We start from the raw sequence: 17,656 nt of genomic DNA, 5'->3' as shown, positions 1-17,656 counted from the left end.
TACTCATTGAGATCAAAGACAATTGAAAACTGGCATGCTATGGAAAATGCATAATTCATTTACATGTAACTTTATCGTGGTCATAGACATTTTGCGGAAGAATCATGTGTTAATTAGAGTGAGGAAAATAATGCGTGTATTTGTCAAAAATTGTTCCGTAGAACGCAATCATATTTTCGAAGGTGCTGTTCGATGTCCTCCTATTCAAATGAAATATGAAAAATAAAATGGCTTTTGAATTTTCTTTTTGCTGGTTTTGTTTTTTGGTCATAAATATTAACACTTTGATTAAAAACGTCGATTGAGTCGGATAAAATTACTTGTTATGCCATGTACACCAAGGACTATATAACAGGTCTGCTTACATGTGTATGCAATTTAATATACATGTTACAGTACATACGAATAAAATATGCTGTGGGTATTTACAAAATATATTGAATAAAGTGTGGTAAATGTACATATACTAAACGATACAAATTTATGTTGCATGAATGGGATATCATTTTCTTGGGTACAGAAAAACACGTCAAGTAATATGCATGTAACTTCAGATGGTATATTTCATATAGCAAATGCATTTAAAAACCTCACAAAAATGCGTCCAATGTATTTAAAAGCCTCACAAAAATGTGTCCGTGTTTATATCTTTACATTCCCCTAAATGGTCAACAAAGTAGTTCCAACTCTCTCCCTCTCCATATAGTGTTCATCTTTGATAAATGAAAATACATCAGTCAGTGGGCATGTCATTGCATGCACCGACATTCAGTCCAAATCTAAAACGGACTCTGGGAAGTTGTTTGAATACATGTATAGACAATGTGGTATATGTAACTGCTTTTCCCAGGCACTTATTTTCATATGCGAATAAGGATATATTGAGTGACACCCCCCCCCCCCCCCCCATATTCTTGATAGTAGTATTGAATGAGAAAAAAATAGGCTTAAAATTATTAATTGAACCCATGTAGCGAAGGATAACCCTCCACTCCCCGACGATTTAAAATTCGAAGATCAGGCAGAAAGGTTTTTTTTTCATTTGCTAATTAACTACCAACTTATCCTTCGACCCCCCCCCCCCCTCCCGATAAATGATGCTACGTGTCTGTTTCCAAGAGACAGTATATGTAACTAAAACAGACCTTTTATAAAAATTAATTTAATAAATATCATGCATGTATTTTCGTTTTTCAATGTGCGGGCCAGGCCTATCCGGAACACCTTGACATGAGAGAGAGAGAGAGAGAGAGAGAGAGAGAGAGGTGTGTCTACATCACCTTACGGTTATACTCCAGTATTCCTAATCATGGAGGGGGCGTACGTCAATACTAATATAAACTTTTAGTAACAATCATTACAACACATATATTATATATTTTATAAGATAGATAAAAGTTGAAGTGTCATTAGGCTGGTCAAGTTGTTCCCATAGCAAGGGAATGGTCAACATCACACCCCCCCCCCCCTCCTCAATACTACGGTGTCTGAATATTCATATCTATACATGTATATATACACATGTTCATCCTGACCAATTACCTTTGTTATATATGTGTACCTGTAAATGTGCATCTATTACATATACATGTATATATGAACCCGTGGGGATCCGGGTTTGAGTAAGTCCTCAGTACTCCTTGCTTGTCGTAAGATGCGACTAAATGGGGCGGTCTTCGGATGAGACCGCAAAAACTAAGGTCCCTTGTCACAGCAAGTGTGGCACGATAAAGATCCCTCCCTGCTCAATGGTCATAAGCGCCGAGCATAGGCCTAAATTGTGCATGCAGCCCTTCACCGGCAGTGGTGAGGTCTCCATGAGTGAAATATTCTCAAGAGGGGCTTTAAACAATATTCAATCAATTATAAATATTATATTATATTATATTATATTTATATTATAAATATTATAAATATTCAATCAATCAATCATATGCGATATAGAAAAAAAATCTGCCACCACAATGGTCGAAGTTTCAAATCGATCACAGGTTTTCGACGTTTTTTATTTAAAAAGAAACCACATCTCGCTGGAAGATATAAATAATGATTTGCTGTTATTTTATTTTTAATTTAAACCGTTTTAAGAACCTTTGGAATAAATATCTAATTACTAATGTAGTAATATTTAATTTCAACATGCATCATATATACATACATCCATGTACGTAAAAAATTATGTAAGAAAACTGCTTTAAAAAAACCGCATTATATTTGATAAATTTGTATAAAAGATAGTTTAAAATTTAGCGAAAAAAGTAACAGACATCCCAACTATCTAGCTCTTGAGATATAACGTATCAGTACCCATTTTCGCCGAAAATGAACGAATTTTGGTCCGATTTTTAGTAAAAAGAAAATAAATTCGAGTTATTAAAGGTCTATGTGTGTCTTTGATTTTATTATTATTTTAATGCAATCTATTCTTAAATAATCTTATTTTGAAAAGACAGGACGTCCAAACATATTCCCGTGACCTTTAAAAACGAAAGTAGAATAATTTCCATTCATCATGCGGTGGATTTTTGATCCGCCTCCGTGACTCGAAAGGCAGACATCATCTGCATTTATTGGGTGCAGATTTTTATGGCAAACTAGGTAACGCATTAATTGTTTGACTGGACATACATGTATTTATTAAATCGCAAAGAAAGTAAAAGTTTATGAGGTTAAATGATGGAACAGTTTGCTTCAGTTCTATAACATGCAAAATATTGACTTTGTGTAACGAAAACGGCCGATTTCCGCATTCATTCTTTTTTAAAAATAATATTGTTTGCAGCCAACAACCGACACCATATTGATAATGAAAGAAGAATATTAATGGATAATTAAACATGCAAAATATAAATCTGGTTGTTGCATGCAAAAGTGGTTTCTTTTTCAGTTCTATAGCATGCAAAATATTGACTTTGTGTATCGAAAACAGCCGATTTCGCATTCATTCTTTTTTAAAATTCATATTGTTTGCAGCCAACAACCGACACCATATTGATAATGAAAGAAGAATATTAATGGATAATTAAACATGCAAAATATAAATCTGGTTGTTGCATGCAAAAGTATTAGTTTTTGCTAAAGTTTATTCATAATTTATTTCAAATCAACAGATTCCGCTAAACAGCTCATCTTTAGCGTATATTCATGACGTCATAATAAAATATTACGTCATTTTCATGTAAGTGGGATTAGAAGAACATCCTAGTTGTGTAAATAAGAATAATAATTAAGCATAGTATGAAAGTTGAAAAAATGAAAAAAACCTCGGCGGTATATAGCCAATAACGTCCCTTGTCCTTTAGATGTTAGATCTGCTCACATACTAGTTACGTCAACAAACGGAAGTTCTTGGAGTTGAGACTTTTCAGTTTGCATGGGGCTTTAATGAATGTTTGGACACAAGAGTAGTGTGAGTAATAGGAATTTTTTACATTAAAATTTTGAGACTTGCAGCGATACCAATATAAGCCCGCAATTATGCGCAGAAAAAAAATTACTCTGTAAATCGGGGGTTCTTATAAACTCTCTGAAATACCCCCCCCCCCTTTCAGAGAGGCTATGTTGTTAACTGTAATAAGAAATTCCATATTGTTTTCACATTTTTTTGCACATGAGAGAATACTCTGTTATTTCAATGCCCTTTATCTGATACTAGCAACTCAGAAATTCTGCACACCTAATTCCCTTTACCGTGAAGAGCAGACATTTATCTGTGTTCCATTAACCTTCCAACACAATACACAACTGCCTTATTCAGTTACCCCTTCCAACAATTTTTTCTACATCACATGTACATGTAAAATATATATGACCGAATAAAATACAGCATTCGATTCGTTACATACACAGGAACTAAGCCCGTTTTGAACTCTGCGATACCTTATATATACTAACACCAGCGATGAGAAAAGATATAATATTGCTGAACTGGTGGGATTTCGTAGTATCACAATGAAACATCGACTTACAGGAAAGTCTCATATAAAATTCTACTTCATCACTGTCCATTACATTACGGAATCACGTAATATTTTATAGCTCTGAGCCTAATGGTGTAAATGCAGTTCAGGTGACAAATTCATTTATTATAACTTTTACATTTTTTACTACCAGTTACAGCTGTAACTGACGGTAAAAAAAAAAAAATGTACAACTATATACGTCATTGCAAATGAACAGGCCAGCTTCATTTATCAAAACAATTTAACAATGCTCCTCCAAAAGAAACGTACTCCACACTATTTTTTTAGTACATGTATAGCATTTAGCAATTTTTTTAATTTTCTCCCCGGACCAGCCCACTTGCGCCATTATATTACCTAATTCGAACTCCAACGAAGCTGTGCGATATTTGGACGCAGCACGTACACCAAACAGCGAGCGTTACTTGAAACAGGGTTGGTTTTTTTTTTTTTTTTTTTTTTTTTTTTGGCGGTTTATTGATGAGGAATCTGTGTTCCATATATCTGTTGTCTTGTCAATGTATCTCCTCAAATGCGTAACTATACACACGCGTCTGTCCTCATACACCGGTCAAATAGACATTCATGTATAAAAGGTGAAGAGAAATCTCTATGTAAGAGAAACCTAGCAGCTGAACTGTACATATCCGTTCCGTCAACATAGTTTTTTTTTTCTCTGAGAGCTTCAGTTCTGCAGCTAAGAGAAACCCAGACTTACTTTGTTTAGCATACGAATCAGTCAATTCTAAATCGTTAACTGACAACACTTGAGAGTTTGTATCTTTTGTCCAGATAACAATGCTAAAAGCATCACTTGTCAGATAAATTTCCTTAAAACCAGTTAAAAAAAAACAACGAAACATCTTAAATTCCTAAATATCTTGGAAAGGGCAATCTAATTAAAATCATATACTTAGATCTGCTCAAAGGATCTAATTTTAATTAGATTGTGGAAAGGATTTGGACTCAAATTAAACTTTCCGATAGCTGATTGAAAAACTTGTTTATAAAGCATCCATTCATGGTCTTGTTTGAAATGTACAATGTATACTTTTAAAATCAGCCTTGCAGTTTATTTTACCTCGGAAAGCCAAATATTTCTTTCGTATGCCCACATCCACTTATCATTTTATTGCACTCTACAAGAGCGAATACCTCGTAGTTCTCTTATATTAGCTAAGGCAATTGTAGGCCTATTTGTCAATTAAAAATTAACATGCATATCTTGTCTGTCATTACATATTGCTTGCTGCGATAAGTTCTAAAACATTGATATCATGATCTTCAGCCGTGGATGTATTCAGTGACTGACAGTTGCAAAACCAGTCTTGCATCGGTTTCAATTATCAAATCTGGCTGACCTCGGTTAATGGGTGATTTGTATCCCAGCATCTACCGCTACATGACATTAATAGTTAGATTTGATGAATGAAGTTCAACATCCAATTGACCCATTGAGCCGAAATCTCATTTTCTAATTCCTTATAAAACAACAGTCTGTGAGGTACAGCTGGAAATAACATTACCGAGATCTCGATCAGAATTTCTCCTCGATCTAAACTGTTGCCTTTTTTATCTCCGTGTACAATGCCACATGCGGGGACCGTGATCGGTGTAGCGCGGGGATGTGATTTCGAAGCGAAGAAAGTAGGTCAATAAGTATTCAAAGACTGATTGTGTTTAATCAAAATAAATCTAGATAGCCAAAAGTATTGCACGGAAGACAGTGGTTATTGGCAAGCTAGCACTAGCAACTGGGGAGTTTAGAACTCTTTGAAAATACCCAAACACTTCGACAATATACAAGTAGGGTAGGCGCCGGGTATATTTTTCGGTGTATTTAATGAGAAATCTCCACTCCTACTGCATAAACTCCAAAGTTTTTTTTGACCAGAAACATTACCTTTGAATGGGACTCAATATTCGACTGAAAAAACCAACACAAAAGCATGATATGCCGAGTATTTGACTGAAAACCCTGTGTGGCGTAGGGGGGTGAAAATCTTGTGGCGTAAGGGGGCCGAGAATCCTTTTAACGTAAGCAAAGTTTCTCACTAAAATACACATCTTCAGCACAGCGAATATTGTCTTTATTCAAAATTATATGGAAAATTCTCAAATCATTTTGTTCAAAGGGAACCCAAGTAAAATCACAGTGTATGATTGACTGTTATCTATATGTTTAAACTTATGTGTGTTTTGCAGAGTAAAACTGATTGCATGTAGAGGAAATGATGGAATCCCAACCAAACAAGCACATATACGATTTGTGCGAGAAATATTATATGCGTCAAAATCAAACTTAAGGCATTTTTCACAGTGCAGCGCGAGATATTTCCCCCTGAATACAGGTGGCGCATAACACGTTGCGGTCCTATTCTCCACTCAAAGGTTCGTGCGCTACGAGCACCAATCTAATTAAAATTAGATGTTAGATCCGCTAACATACTCGCTACACGTCATCTTTGTTGAAGTATACATGAAAAGATCCCCCGATGTCGCCATAGTTTAAAATTTAAACAAAACACACGATAAATAAGTCACGATCGTGGGTGCCGCCATTTTTTCTTTTCCTTACGTAAACAATATATGGAATTGCGATATGAAGGCGGAAATTTGATTGGCTGTTGCAAATTTGACCTCTGACGTGACCCTCTATGGGATGTTAGATGTTTGTGTAGCGAGCGGATCTAACATCTAATTCTAATTAGATTGTACGAGCACTAGACCTCTGTCAACGGCTTTTTACAGAAATCTTGTAAAAGTTTCTAATAATTCAACATTTATGTTTTGGACTAAATATTTAGTCATATTATGAAATGCTTTTGGTGCAATTTGATGGGTGCTTACTGTAAAATGTTTAAAATCACGGTTTTCTGATACTAAATTTGGAACTACTTCGTAATATGCGTATGAATGTAGGTCATTCACGTGGTAGAGATCACTGTAAACATGGAATCAAAAGTAAGGAAGGCTGTAAAACATTCCATAACACTTGTAAAATAAGAGACAAACAGCTTAATGGTAAAAATGTACTTATCAAAGTGCCAGTGCGCTATGAAAGAGCCTGATGTATCACATGTTGCCAGAACTTTTAAAAGGAAAGGAAATGAGAATGGTTGTGTATATCATTTGATTGTATTGTCACGTGATTGCAAGTGTTGACAGAGATGTAAGAGAATCTTGCGTAACGCACCCTTTGGCGAGAGAATGCTTGCGGTCCATGTTCAAACAAACTCTGGCTGAGTTTGGTTGCGGTCCTCAATTCATTGCAGCATTATAAGGATTTACTATTTCTGATTGTACATGTAAATAAGTGCCAGTTAAGGAATAGTGTAATTACTAACAATTTGAAATGATATTGCTGACGCTGTACAATACTTTTAGTCATTGATTATATTTATGTGTCCCTTGTGTGATTTTTCGCAGTCCTAAAAAAATTATACCAGGGTAAGGATGTCATTAAAATATCAAGTTTTCATTATTACTTTTCAGAAATTACATGTAGAAACAAAGCATGCAAGTATTATCTTGTAATCATTTCACACTGTGGACAAAAATATACATGTACATCAGGAGTCAATAACCGCAACATGTTAATTTTATCGAACACGCTTCTCTAATGCAATATTTTTGTTGAAATATGTTTACTCATGTGTAATTCGATCTTTTGAAAATCAATGTTAGTGTAAATCAACTTACTCAAATGTACACACAAATAATTATCAAACACGTAGCAATAGAAGGGAGTGTTTTTACTGTACATGCATAGTTAGTTAATTTTACAAACAAAGTTTGATCTATAAAATACCTCCATTAATAAAATAATATTTGAATTATAAAATTTAAGGAACCGATCAATCTCTTGCCCTCCATCCCCCGCGATTTAGGATTTAAACTGGGTTTTGTTATATTTGTTTCGTTTTTGCTTTTCAAGAATTTTCAGACGCTTGTGAAGTGGACGTCTCCCCCCACCCCTCCCCTCCCCACTTTTTTGGGGGGAAAAATCCTACGTGCCTGAAAACATTTATATCATATGCTTTCATCTTGCTTTATTTCTGGATATTCGTGAAATTCTTGGTATTACATGTAATTGTATCATAACTTTGACAGAATTAAACCTTAGACATGACAGTCTATCTCATCCTCATGTCTAGTTATGTAATCGTTTCATACTGTTTGTAAGCTTTAAGGTAGTACTCTACATCGTCATAATGGCTGACTTCCTTTAGAAAAATGGATGACAAAATCGATATCAGTAATATTTGACTTTTCCTTTTCTATTTATTTACCTAGCCGAGTAGCTCAGTGGGTTAGAATACCGACTGCTGAACTGTAGATCGCAGGTTCGAGTCCAGCAGGGGTTTTAAATTTTTTTCAGATTACCTTCTACTAAAACTGTATTTTTTGACAAAATGAAGCAAATTTGCAATTTTTCAACTTCAAAATATTGTTGTACATATCCGCCACTTTTCATCTACATCAAATTTCTCTGGTGTAGCATACCTCCTTAATACCAGGACAAGGTAAATATCTAAAGCTTTCAAAAAAGTGAAACGATTGTACATAAATCAATATTAGGGTGAGATAGACAGGGAATCCACACATTTAAAAGATATTATGGTGCAAAAAATGGGGGGGGGGGGGGGGGGGGGGGCTAAGTAGTATCCATACCTCAGGTGTCTGTGTTTATTTAACCAAAGATTGTTTTTCTTTCTGATCATTGCATTATCTGAAATTATCAATAGTTCATGTCAATTTCATTAAAATATGAAACTGTCTTAATCATCTGGTATTGTGGTATTTTAGAAAATGTTTTTAATGAAAATGTAATGGCATAGAAAGTCACACACATCATTATCGGTTTATCGTACGAATATCAGAGTAACTTTGAACAAGTTTGAATTTGATATTTATATATTCACTGTGTTCAAGATGAGGATTTTGGTAAGAAACTTTGCGAGTCTCAGTCCCCCTACGCCACAAGATTTTCACCCCCCTACGCCACACAGGGTTTTCAGTCAAATACTCGGCATATCATGCTTTTGTGTTGGATTTTTCAGTCGAATATTGAGTCCCATTCAAAGGTAATGTTTCTGGTCAAAAAAACTTTGGAGTTTATGCAGTAGGAGTGGAGATTTCTCATTAAATACACCGAAAAATATACCCGGCGCCTACCCTACTTGTATATTGTCGAAGTGTTTGGGTATTTTCAAAGAGTTCTAAACTCCCCAGTTGCTAGTGCTAGCTTGCCAATAACCACTGTCTTCCGTGCAATACTTTTGGCTATCTAGATTTATTTTGATTAAACACAATCAGTCTTTGAATACTTATTGACCTACTTTCTTCGCTTCGAAATCACATCCCCGCGCTACACCGATCACGGTCCCCGCATGTGGCATTGTACACGGTGTATCTGCAATCTATTGAATTCAGAACTTCTTGGCTTGGGTAAAACAATTTTTTCAGGATTTACTACAAACCCACACTTTTTAAGCAATAGTAGTATTGTTATAGCAATAGCATATTTTTTACTTGCATCAACATTTTCATCTTGCAAATATAAAACGTGATGAGTGTCAATTACAGGTCGATTATCATTTTGTCTGAGCCCTAAAAACTTGTTCTAGTACTTTTATAAATAGCCGAGAACTTAAACATGAACCCATCAGACACACCCTATATATACATTATACATATAAACTTTTGAAGTTCAATAAACTTTTAGACACCGCTGATAATAATCTGCAGCAGGTACCGGTATGCAATGAAAATCATTAGAAGCCGCGTAACAATTCGTGTTGCATCCTCAGTACGGAGACCAATGATCTCATTTTAAAATGTCGATACTGAACAGGGCCGTAAATTAACCTTCAATTTGGAGGAGGAAGGAAATTAGGCGGGGGTCTGGGGGCCGCCCAGGCCCCCAGACGCTGAGCACATTTTGTGCACACTGAACAGGTTTCGTGCAAAATCCTTGATTCTAGGACCTTCTAAGATGTTACTTGACTAACTCATTCTAAAAGAAAGATTTGGAATGCTTTTTAATGGAGGTATCATGTTCTTAGTTATTGGAAACAACATAAATTCTAATGAACTTTAAATTTTAATTTTTTTTGGCTCAAAAGTTGGAGGAGGCAGTTGCCTCCTCCGCCTCCATGTAATTTACGGCCCTGCTGAATGAATTAATTCAAATGTTTCAAAATGCATGTACCATCCTGTATTTGCCGACTGAGGAGACACAAACTGATCTGTTTCCGTTACATACTGTTATCAGTAGGGTTTTTTTTTTTTTATCTACATACAATTTCTTCATATATTTTCCAACATATACAATCGGCACTAATTACTTGTATTACTAATTACATTAAAATGTACACACGATACACCTTTTTTAAAACTCGAAAAAAGCGGATTTTGGTGGTGGATTTTATTAATAAAATCTATTATTTGGACACAAATAATGCAAAACTTCAATATCTGACAATTAATTGTTCAAAATTCTCATGCAGATGGTGTTTGATCTTTAGATTTACCTTGCTCGGTTTTCTTGAAACGGTTTATGTTTAAGACTCTCATGTCCTCGTTGGTTTGGATCTTCCAACCAAAATCTTTCTTTTGTCAATTCCTAAACCGTTCTTCATTTTTTGGACTGATTTTCCGCCCACATTGACTAAAGTGACTTAGCGACATCCACAAACAAGAATGACGTAATATCAATTGACTTAGCGACATCCACAAACAAGAATGACGTAATATAAGAACATTCCTATCACATAAGGCAGAATAATCAGCAGAATAATAACTCCACAATACTGGGTTTAGATGATCTCTTCTCCGAACAACAGAATAATCACTCCACAAGCTCTCTAATCTGAACAACAGGATAATTACTCCACAATAGCCATTAAAATGGAGATAATGGGGAGCCTCTTGTCATACGAGATTGTCAGGGGTGAAGCTTAGAACTGAAGTGAATTTCAACATATTTTATGTCATCATGCGATGGGGTTAAACAGAAACAGCACCTGGAGTCAGATAAACGGGCGACCACAGGGGATCGGTTGTCAGATCGGTTGTCAGATATTGAAGTTTTGTATTATTTGTATCATTTAACCAGTGCGTAAGTCCACTCGGCCACAACGACTTCCCTATCCACTCGGCCACAACGACTTACGTACTGGTTTGACAGTCTTACTATAGGCGGTGGGTGCCGTAGGTCGCTGGTTCGACCCCGGGCTGGGGCGAAAATTTTCAGTACCTAGTTGTGATTATTCAGTGCTTCATATATATATATATATATATATATATATATATATATATATGCATAATTGTATAATTTTTTGTATTGGACCTTGTATCCATGTTGTGGATCCGACACTTTTAGGTATCGAGTGTTGTTGGAACTTAGTGATTATATATATATATATATATACATGTATATATATATATATAGAGAGAGAGAGAGAGAGAGAGAGAGAGATTATATATATATATATAGAGAGAGAGAGAGGGGGGGGGGGGGCAATCCCCTCCCACTCCCTTCCTCCTCCACGAATTACGATTTTGCAGATCGTGGAAAACACTTTTCTCAGCGCTATATAAGAGAAGCTGGATGATTTGATTAATTCTATTTTGTTCACTGCATGACAAACTGTTTTAATTAGCTAAAGGTACATGTATATAACAACAGGAGGAGTATAGAACTTGTAGAGTTGATAGAACTGGTGTCCTTTCCTTTTGCATATTAAATTATGGCAATAAAATATGTTCAAAATCACCACTGATAAGCCAGTTATAAAATTCGAAATTTAGGTTGTTTTTTCATTAAATGATAATGACGATGATAAAATATCATTTTAAAACTTTTTTCAAAATTCTGTTTCAAAATGGTTTTATTCTGGGAGAACAATCTTGCATTCCCGCATCTTTTTGCGCAACTTCACTTTGATAATGTCATATTGTTATCGACATCGGAAACCAGACTAAAATTGTCAGTATGATAAACTATATAAAAGGGAATTTCTGGGGAAAAAATTTCCACAAATCATTAATTGATATCAACGAAGTACTGGACTTTTCAATATAAGGGGAAAACGGTGGTCATGCATATTTATGAAGGGTTGACTTTCATGGTTGATGTGCCTGTGTGCGAGGAAAAAGTGACGTAGTGGAGGAATTAAGATAATTTGCTTACAATATGTAGCCGTATTAAAAATTATTTTGAAACCCACCCACCCCCTTTCTCACGTTCATTGCCCGGAGTAGTTCTCCCCATCACGTTTTCCTGTCTTTTATCGCTGAATGTATTCCGCCGACAGCATGTAGGCCGTCCAATATTTCGTTTGTCCGACTAAAAGAATAAATAGGAAGTTAGCTTGATTACTTTTTAATCCGATTGAGTAAGATTGTATAATTTGCATAAAGTGTATAGATATAGCTTGATAAATTTATTTTCATGAAGTGTCTCCATTTTACTGCATGTAACAATTCTGTATAAAGTTTCATTTATTGGCAGGAATCAGAAGCCGCCTGGGCTATGTGTCGTCGTTGGGGGTCGGTGCAGTGTGGCTTAGTCCCTTCTATAAGTCACCCATGCGTGACTTTGGCTATGATGTACAGAACTACACGGAAGTAGACCCGCTGTTTGGAAACATGACGGATTTTGAGAGCCTTATGCAAGAGGCAAAGTCAAAAAGTAATGCATTATTTATAGTAATGTGACGCAAACAATTTATATTCGGTTCGTGTGATTTTTCTTTTAGACATTACAGCATATCTCTCTCTCTCTCTCTCTCTCTCTCTCTCTCTCTCTCTCTCTCTCTCTGATTTTCACTGGTGAGTAACATTAATATATATGTATATGGTAAAGTGGGGTGGGAGTTTTGTGTGTGTGTGTGTGTGTGTGTGTGTGTGTGTGTGTGTGTGTGTGTGAGAGAGAGAGAGAGAGAGAATGAGAGAGAGAGAGAGAGAGTGTGTGTGTGTGTGTGTGTGTGTGTGTGTGTGTGTGTGTGTGTGTGTGTGTGTGTGTGTGTGTGTGTGTGTGTGTGTTTAGTAGGAAATTTAGATAGGAATTTTAACTATTGTAGTATAGTGGGAGTACAAACAACTGGATGAAACTATTTTTATAACACAAGGAAGTGTTCGTATCGTGTAATTATAATCAATGTGGGATATATGTTACCTCTTTCATTGAACTTATATATAAGGTATTGCGTTGCGATAGTAGCGAGCGCCTTTATACGAAGATCATTATTTATCTCATAATGATCATTATCTACGATATCTCTTAATCTCATGAAGATAATTATTTATCTCTTTATCTCATGAAGACTATTATTTATCTCTTTATCTCATGAAGACTATTATTTATCTTTTTATTTCATGAGGAGTAATATTTATTTCTTAATCTCATGAAGACTATTATTTATCTCTTTAGCTCATGAAGATCATTGAAGCAGCGGAAAGATTTTCATCCTTGTAGTTTTAAAGAAAATATTATGAGTTTATTGGATATAAGCATGTTTTACCGAAATTTTTCATCCCCAGCACTTCGTTATATGCGTGTTTTACTGTAATTATTTGTTGCCAGAAATTTGCTATAAGCATATTTGTTGTAATTTTTCATCCCCAGCACATTGCCATAAATGTGTTTTACTGTAATTGTTCGTCCCCAGTACTTCGCTATAAGCGTGTTTTACTGTAATTGTTTGTCCCCAGCACTTCATTATAAGCATGTTTTACTGTAATTGTTTGTTAACAGAACTTCACTATAGACATGTTTTACTCTAAATATTCGTCCCCAGGACTTTACTATAAGCGTGGTTTACTGTTCATCCCCAGCATTTCGTTATAAGTTTGTTTTACCGTAATTGTTCATCTCCAGCACTTCATTATAAGTTTGTTTTACTGTAATTGTTTGTTCCCAGAAATTCGCTATAAGCACATTTTATTTTTATTTTTCATCCCCAACACTTTGCCATAAGCGTGTTTTACTGTAATTGTTCATCCCTAGCACTTTGCTATAAGCATGTTTTACTGTAATTTTTCATTCCAAGCATTTCGCTATAAGCGTGTTTTACTGTAATTGTTCAACCCCCCCCCCCCACCCCCCCACCCCACCCCCAGCATTTCGCTATAAGCATGTTTTACAGTAATTGTTCATCCCCAGCAGTTCACTATAAGCATATTTTACTGTAATTGTTCACACACACCCTCACCCCCTAGCATTTTGCTACGTAATTAGAATCCCTCACGATGAATACACAAGCTATTCTGGATCAATTTCACGATATGCTTTCTCTGTGTTCGGCACATTGCTTGTACTAGCAAAATATGTTCATGAACATGCCTGGGTTTCTCGAAGAAAAGAATAATTCAGTGGAAACTGGACTTTTAAAAAGTTTGGGGTCTTTGACAATCTCCAATTCGTGAAACTCATTTTTTTTCATGACGCGCTGTCACCTTTTTTGTAAAATTTGTATCTACATCAGACTACATGTATAACCATTTATATCGTGGAACTTTGCACGTGTCACTCACGTGGTTACAGACAATGTTTTCCACGCAGACTCAGAACTGGTGCTGTTCCTTATTCCTATGACGTAATATCTAACTCTTATCTTCAGAATTGCGTGTAATTCTGGATTTTGTCCCTAACCACACCAGCAATGAGAGTTACTGGTTCTACGAAAGTGAAAGAGGAAATCCGAAGTACAAGGACTATTACATATGGAGCGACGGGTTGACTTGTCCTTCAGGGTGCACAGACACGGGAGGAAGACAACCCCCAAATAACTGGGTATTTTTTTTTTTTTTTAATTTCATTCTAATTCCGATTTTTTACTTACACCCGCAGCATGTACATGTAGTATAGGTACAAAAAGGTCACGGGTAAGTCAGATCCCCTGCGATGCCCTTTTTTAAAAATTTACATTGTAAATCATCCGAATGATATTTACCAGATGAATTTGTATTCACACAAGGAAAAGAATCCTCCAATCTGGATTTGAAAGACTTACACTTTAAATCCTTGATTAAAGAAAATTTCCTGGACTTGACTTCTTTGTTTAAATAACAACTAAACAAACGGGATCCTATGAACAGCCATCTGTTTTATCCTGGACCCCTTCATATTTTGTTTGGATCCGCCCCTGTATTTGATGTCTCAAAACTTTAGACTTTTGTTGTGTTTTTCAGAAAATGTACTAGTATCCAGTGGGCACAAAGAAATATTACATGACTGATAATTAAGTGAATTCACTATTGGTCCACGTGATACTGATTACAGTTATATTGATTTTATAATTGAATGTGTTTGGATGGTTCATGTGATTATAAGGATATTAATTTTATAATTGAGTGTGTTTGGAGGGTCCGTGTGATTATAGTGATATTGATTTTATAATTGAGTGTGTTTGGAGGGTCCGTGTGATTATAAGGATATTAATTTCATAGTTGAGTGTGTTTGGAGGGTCCGTGTGATTATAGTGATATTGATTTTATAGATGAGTGTGTTTGGATGGTTCATGTGATTATAAGGATATTGATTTTATAGATGAGTGTGTTTGGATGGTTCATGTGATTATAAGGATATTAATTTTATAATTGAGTGTGTTTGGAGGGTCCGTGTGATTATAGTGATATTGATTTTATATTTGAGTGTGTTTGGAGGGTCCACGTGATACTGATTACAGTTATATTGATTTTATAGATGAGTGTGTTTGGATGGTTCATGTGATTATAAGGATATTAATTGTATAGTTGAGTGTGTTTGGAGAGTCCGCGTGATAGTGATTATAGTGATATTGATTTTATAGTTGAGTGTGTTTGGAGGGTCCGCGTGGAAATGGAATGGAATTAGGAACAAGTTTTACTACCACGCCTTCCTAGACTCACAGCCGGACCTCAATCTACGAAATGAAAATGTTCAGAAGGAACTCGAGGTAAATGCTCACTCTACTTAGATATCCCCACTTCACATAGATCCACCACATAAGAATTCAAATCTCAAGTTTTACTGGACTCCCAACCAAATCTCAATCTACGAAAGTAGAAGAGGGATCCAAATGACCACCCTACTTATAGGTCCACCTCATAAAAATTCAAATTATAAGTTTTATTAACAAACCTTTGTTCCTACGGACTAAAAATTCAACACTCGAGAGGAACTTTAATTACTAATATGCCTTCCTAAGGAATGAGAAAGTTTAGAATGATTTCAGGTAAAAAAAAAAAAAAAAAAAAAAAAAAAAAAAATCAAAAGATGTACTAGTACAGTACTACTATGCTTTCATATGGAGCGATCGACACCTTCATAAATCTATCTAGATCCACCACTTCAACTACTGGATCCCATTACCACCATACATTTGTATTCTTTATCGTCTTCTCTGTTGTCACAGGAATTTATTCGACCGTCTCGTTTAAAGTCAGCATTTTGCAAATTATGGTTGTTATATTTATTTAATTTGCAAATACAAGCTATCGTGGGTCGAATGCTGTCTGGTCAACGTGTTTCATACCAACTGTCAGACCGTTCTTTACATACTGATTTTGAGTACAGATTACTCCGTTTACGTGATCATAGCGGATGTGACCGTTAGAAAGATTGTGTATACTCCTCCTAGGCTCCTGATCCCACCTCTGGTATGTCCAGGGGTCCATGTTTGCCCTACTCTTAATTTTGTAATCTTTGTGGGATTTATTAATCATAATTATTGTACATTTACATAGCGCTTTATCTAATCAACACAATGGTAACCTAAAACGCTTTACATGTAAAAACTAAAACAAAGAACAATAAATGCATAAAAGACCTTAGATAATATTAACTGAGGTTAACGTTGTGACTAGGTAAAACTATATGGGGTTTTTTCTTCTTGAAAATAACTGTTTACATAATAACAATAATTGTTTATATCTATGAGATCACTGTTTGCCATCTTCGCTGACTTGTACAAATTCTACTTGATATACAGACGGATGAACAGACAGTTGGAGATTTCCTCACGATTGGCAAGCCCCGTCCTAAAACATGCCACCAACATTAAATGGGTTATCTATACATTTATATCCTTTACAAATTTCTAGATGCACGAAGAACCACCCGGTCCCTGTCAAGTGGATCTAGAAACCAAAGAACGCGTCTTATTTACGACAGCAATTAATTAGATCACGTGGTCGTTTACACTACCCTTTTATCAATACATGTACTGACTAACACGCTGGTGGATCCCCTTCCCCCTCCCACAAATAAAGTATTATCGTTCATTAGATATCAACTTTTAATCCCCTATTGGGAATATGTGCGATTCGTAATTGACTGTTCGTCAGTTTGAATGTCAAATTGATTTTCTCCCTCTTTCTTTGGACAGGAAGTACTGAGATTCTGGTTGCGGAAGGGAGTGGACGGATTTCGAGCGGACGCCCTGAAATTTATGTTTGAAGCCAAGAATGTCTCTCAAGACGAAGTCGGTCTTCGGGTAGGTGTCCCATGACGGGTATTGTAACCAGTCTTTGTGGGCTCACGTGCGCACAGGACTGGTTTAAGGACGTTACTTGCTACCAACTACACTTCTCTGTTCCAAATATTTCTGTACAAAATGTGAATAATTAAGCAAAACATGTAAAAATGGCAAAATTACAAATTGAATTAAATCAAGTTGATCAAATCAATACAGTATAAGGAAACA

The 17,656-nt window shown here is 35.7% G+C and overlaps 1 protein-coding gene across 1 annotated transcript in view; it reads left to right on the top strand.

Moving 5' to 3' along the window:
- The window catches only part of LOC125678832 (maltase A3-like), a 35,378-nt gene that overhangs the window by 3,145 nt on the left and 14,577 nt on the right, over nucleotides 1-17,656 (top strand). The window contains exons 2-5 of the mRNA XM_048917544.2: nucleotides 12,481-12,660; nucleotides 14,591-14,763; nucleotides 15,782-15,907; nucleotides 17,339-17,446. Of these exons, the coding sequence (XP_048773501.1) occupies nucleotides 12,481-12,660; nucleotides 14,591-14,763; nucleotides 15,782-15,907; nucleotides 17,339-17,446 (587 nt within the window). The remainder of the gene's footprint in view (nucleotides 1-12,480; nucleotides 12,661-14,590; nucleotides 14,764-15,781; nucleotides 15,908-17,338; nucleotides 17,447-17,656) is intronic.

The sequence above is a fragment of the Ostrea edulis genome, chromosome 2 (assembly GCF_947568905.1).
Source record: "Ostrea edulis chromosome 2, xbOstEdul1.1, whole genome shotgun sequence".
NCBI classification, from domain to species: Eukaryota; Metazoa; Mollusca; class Bivalvia; order Ostreida; family Ostreidae; genus Ostrea; species Ostrea edulis.
The sequence above is the reverse complement of the archived record's forward strand: the minus strand, read 5'-3'. Positions and strand labels throughout refer to the sequence as shown.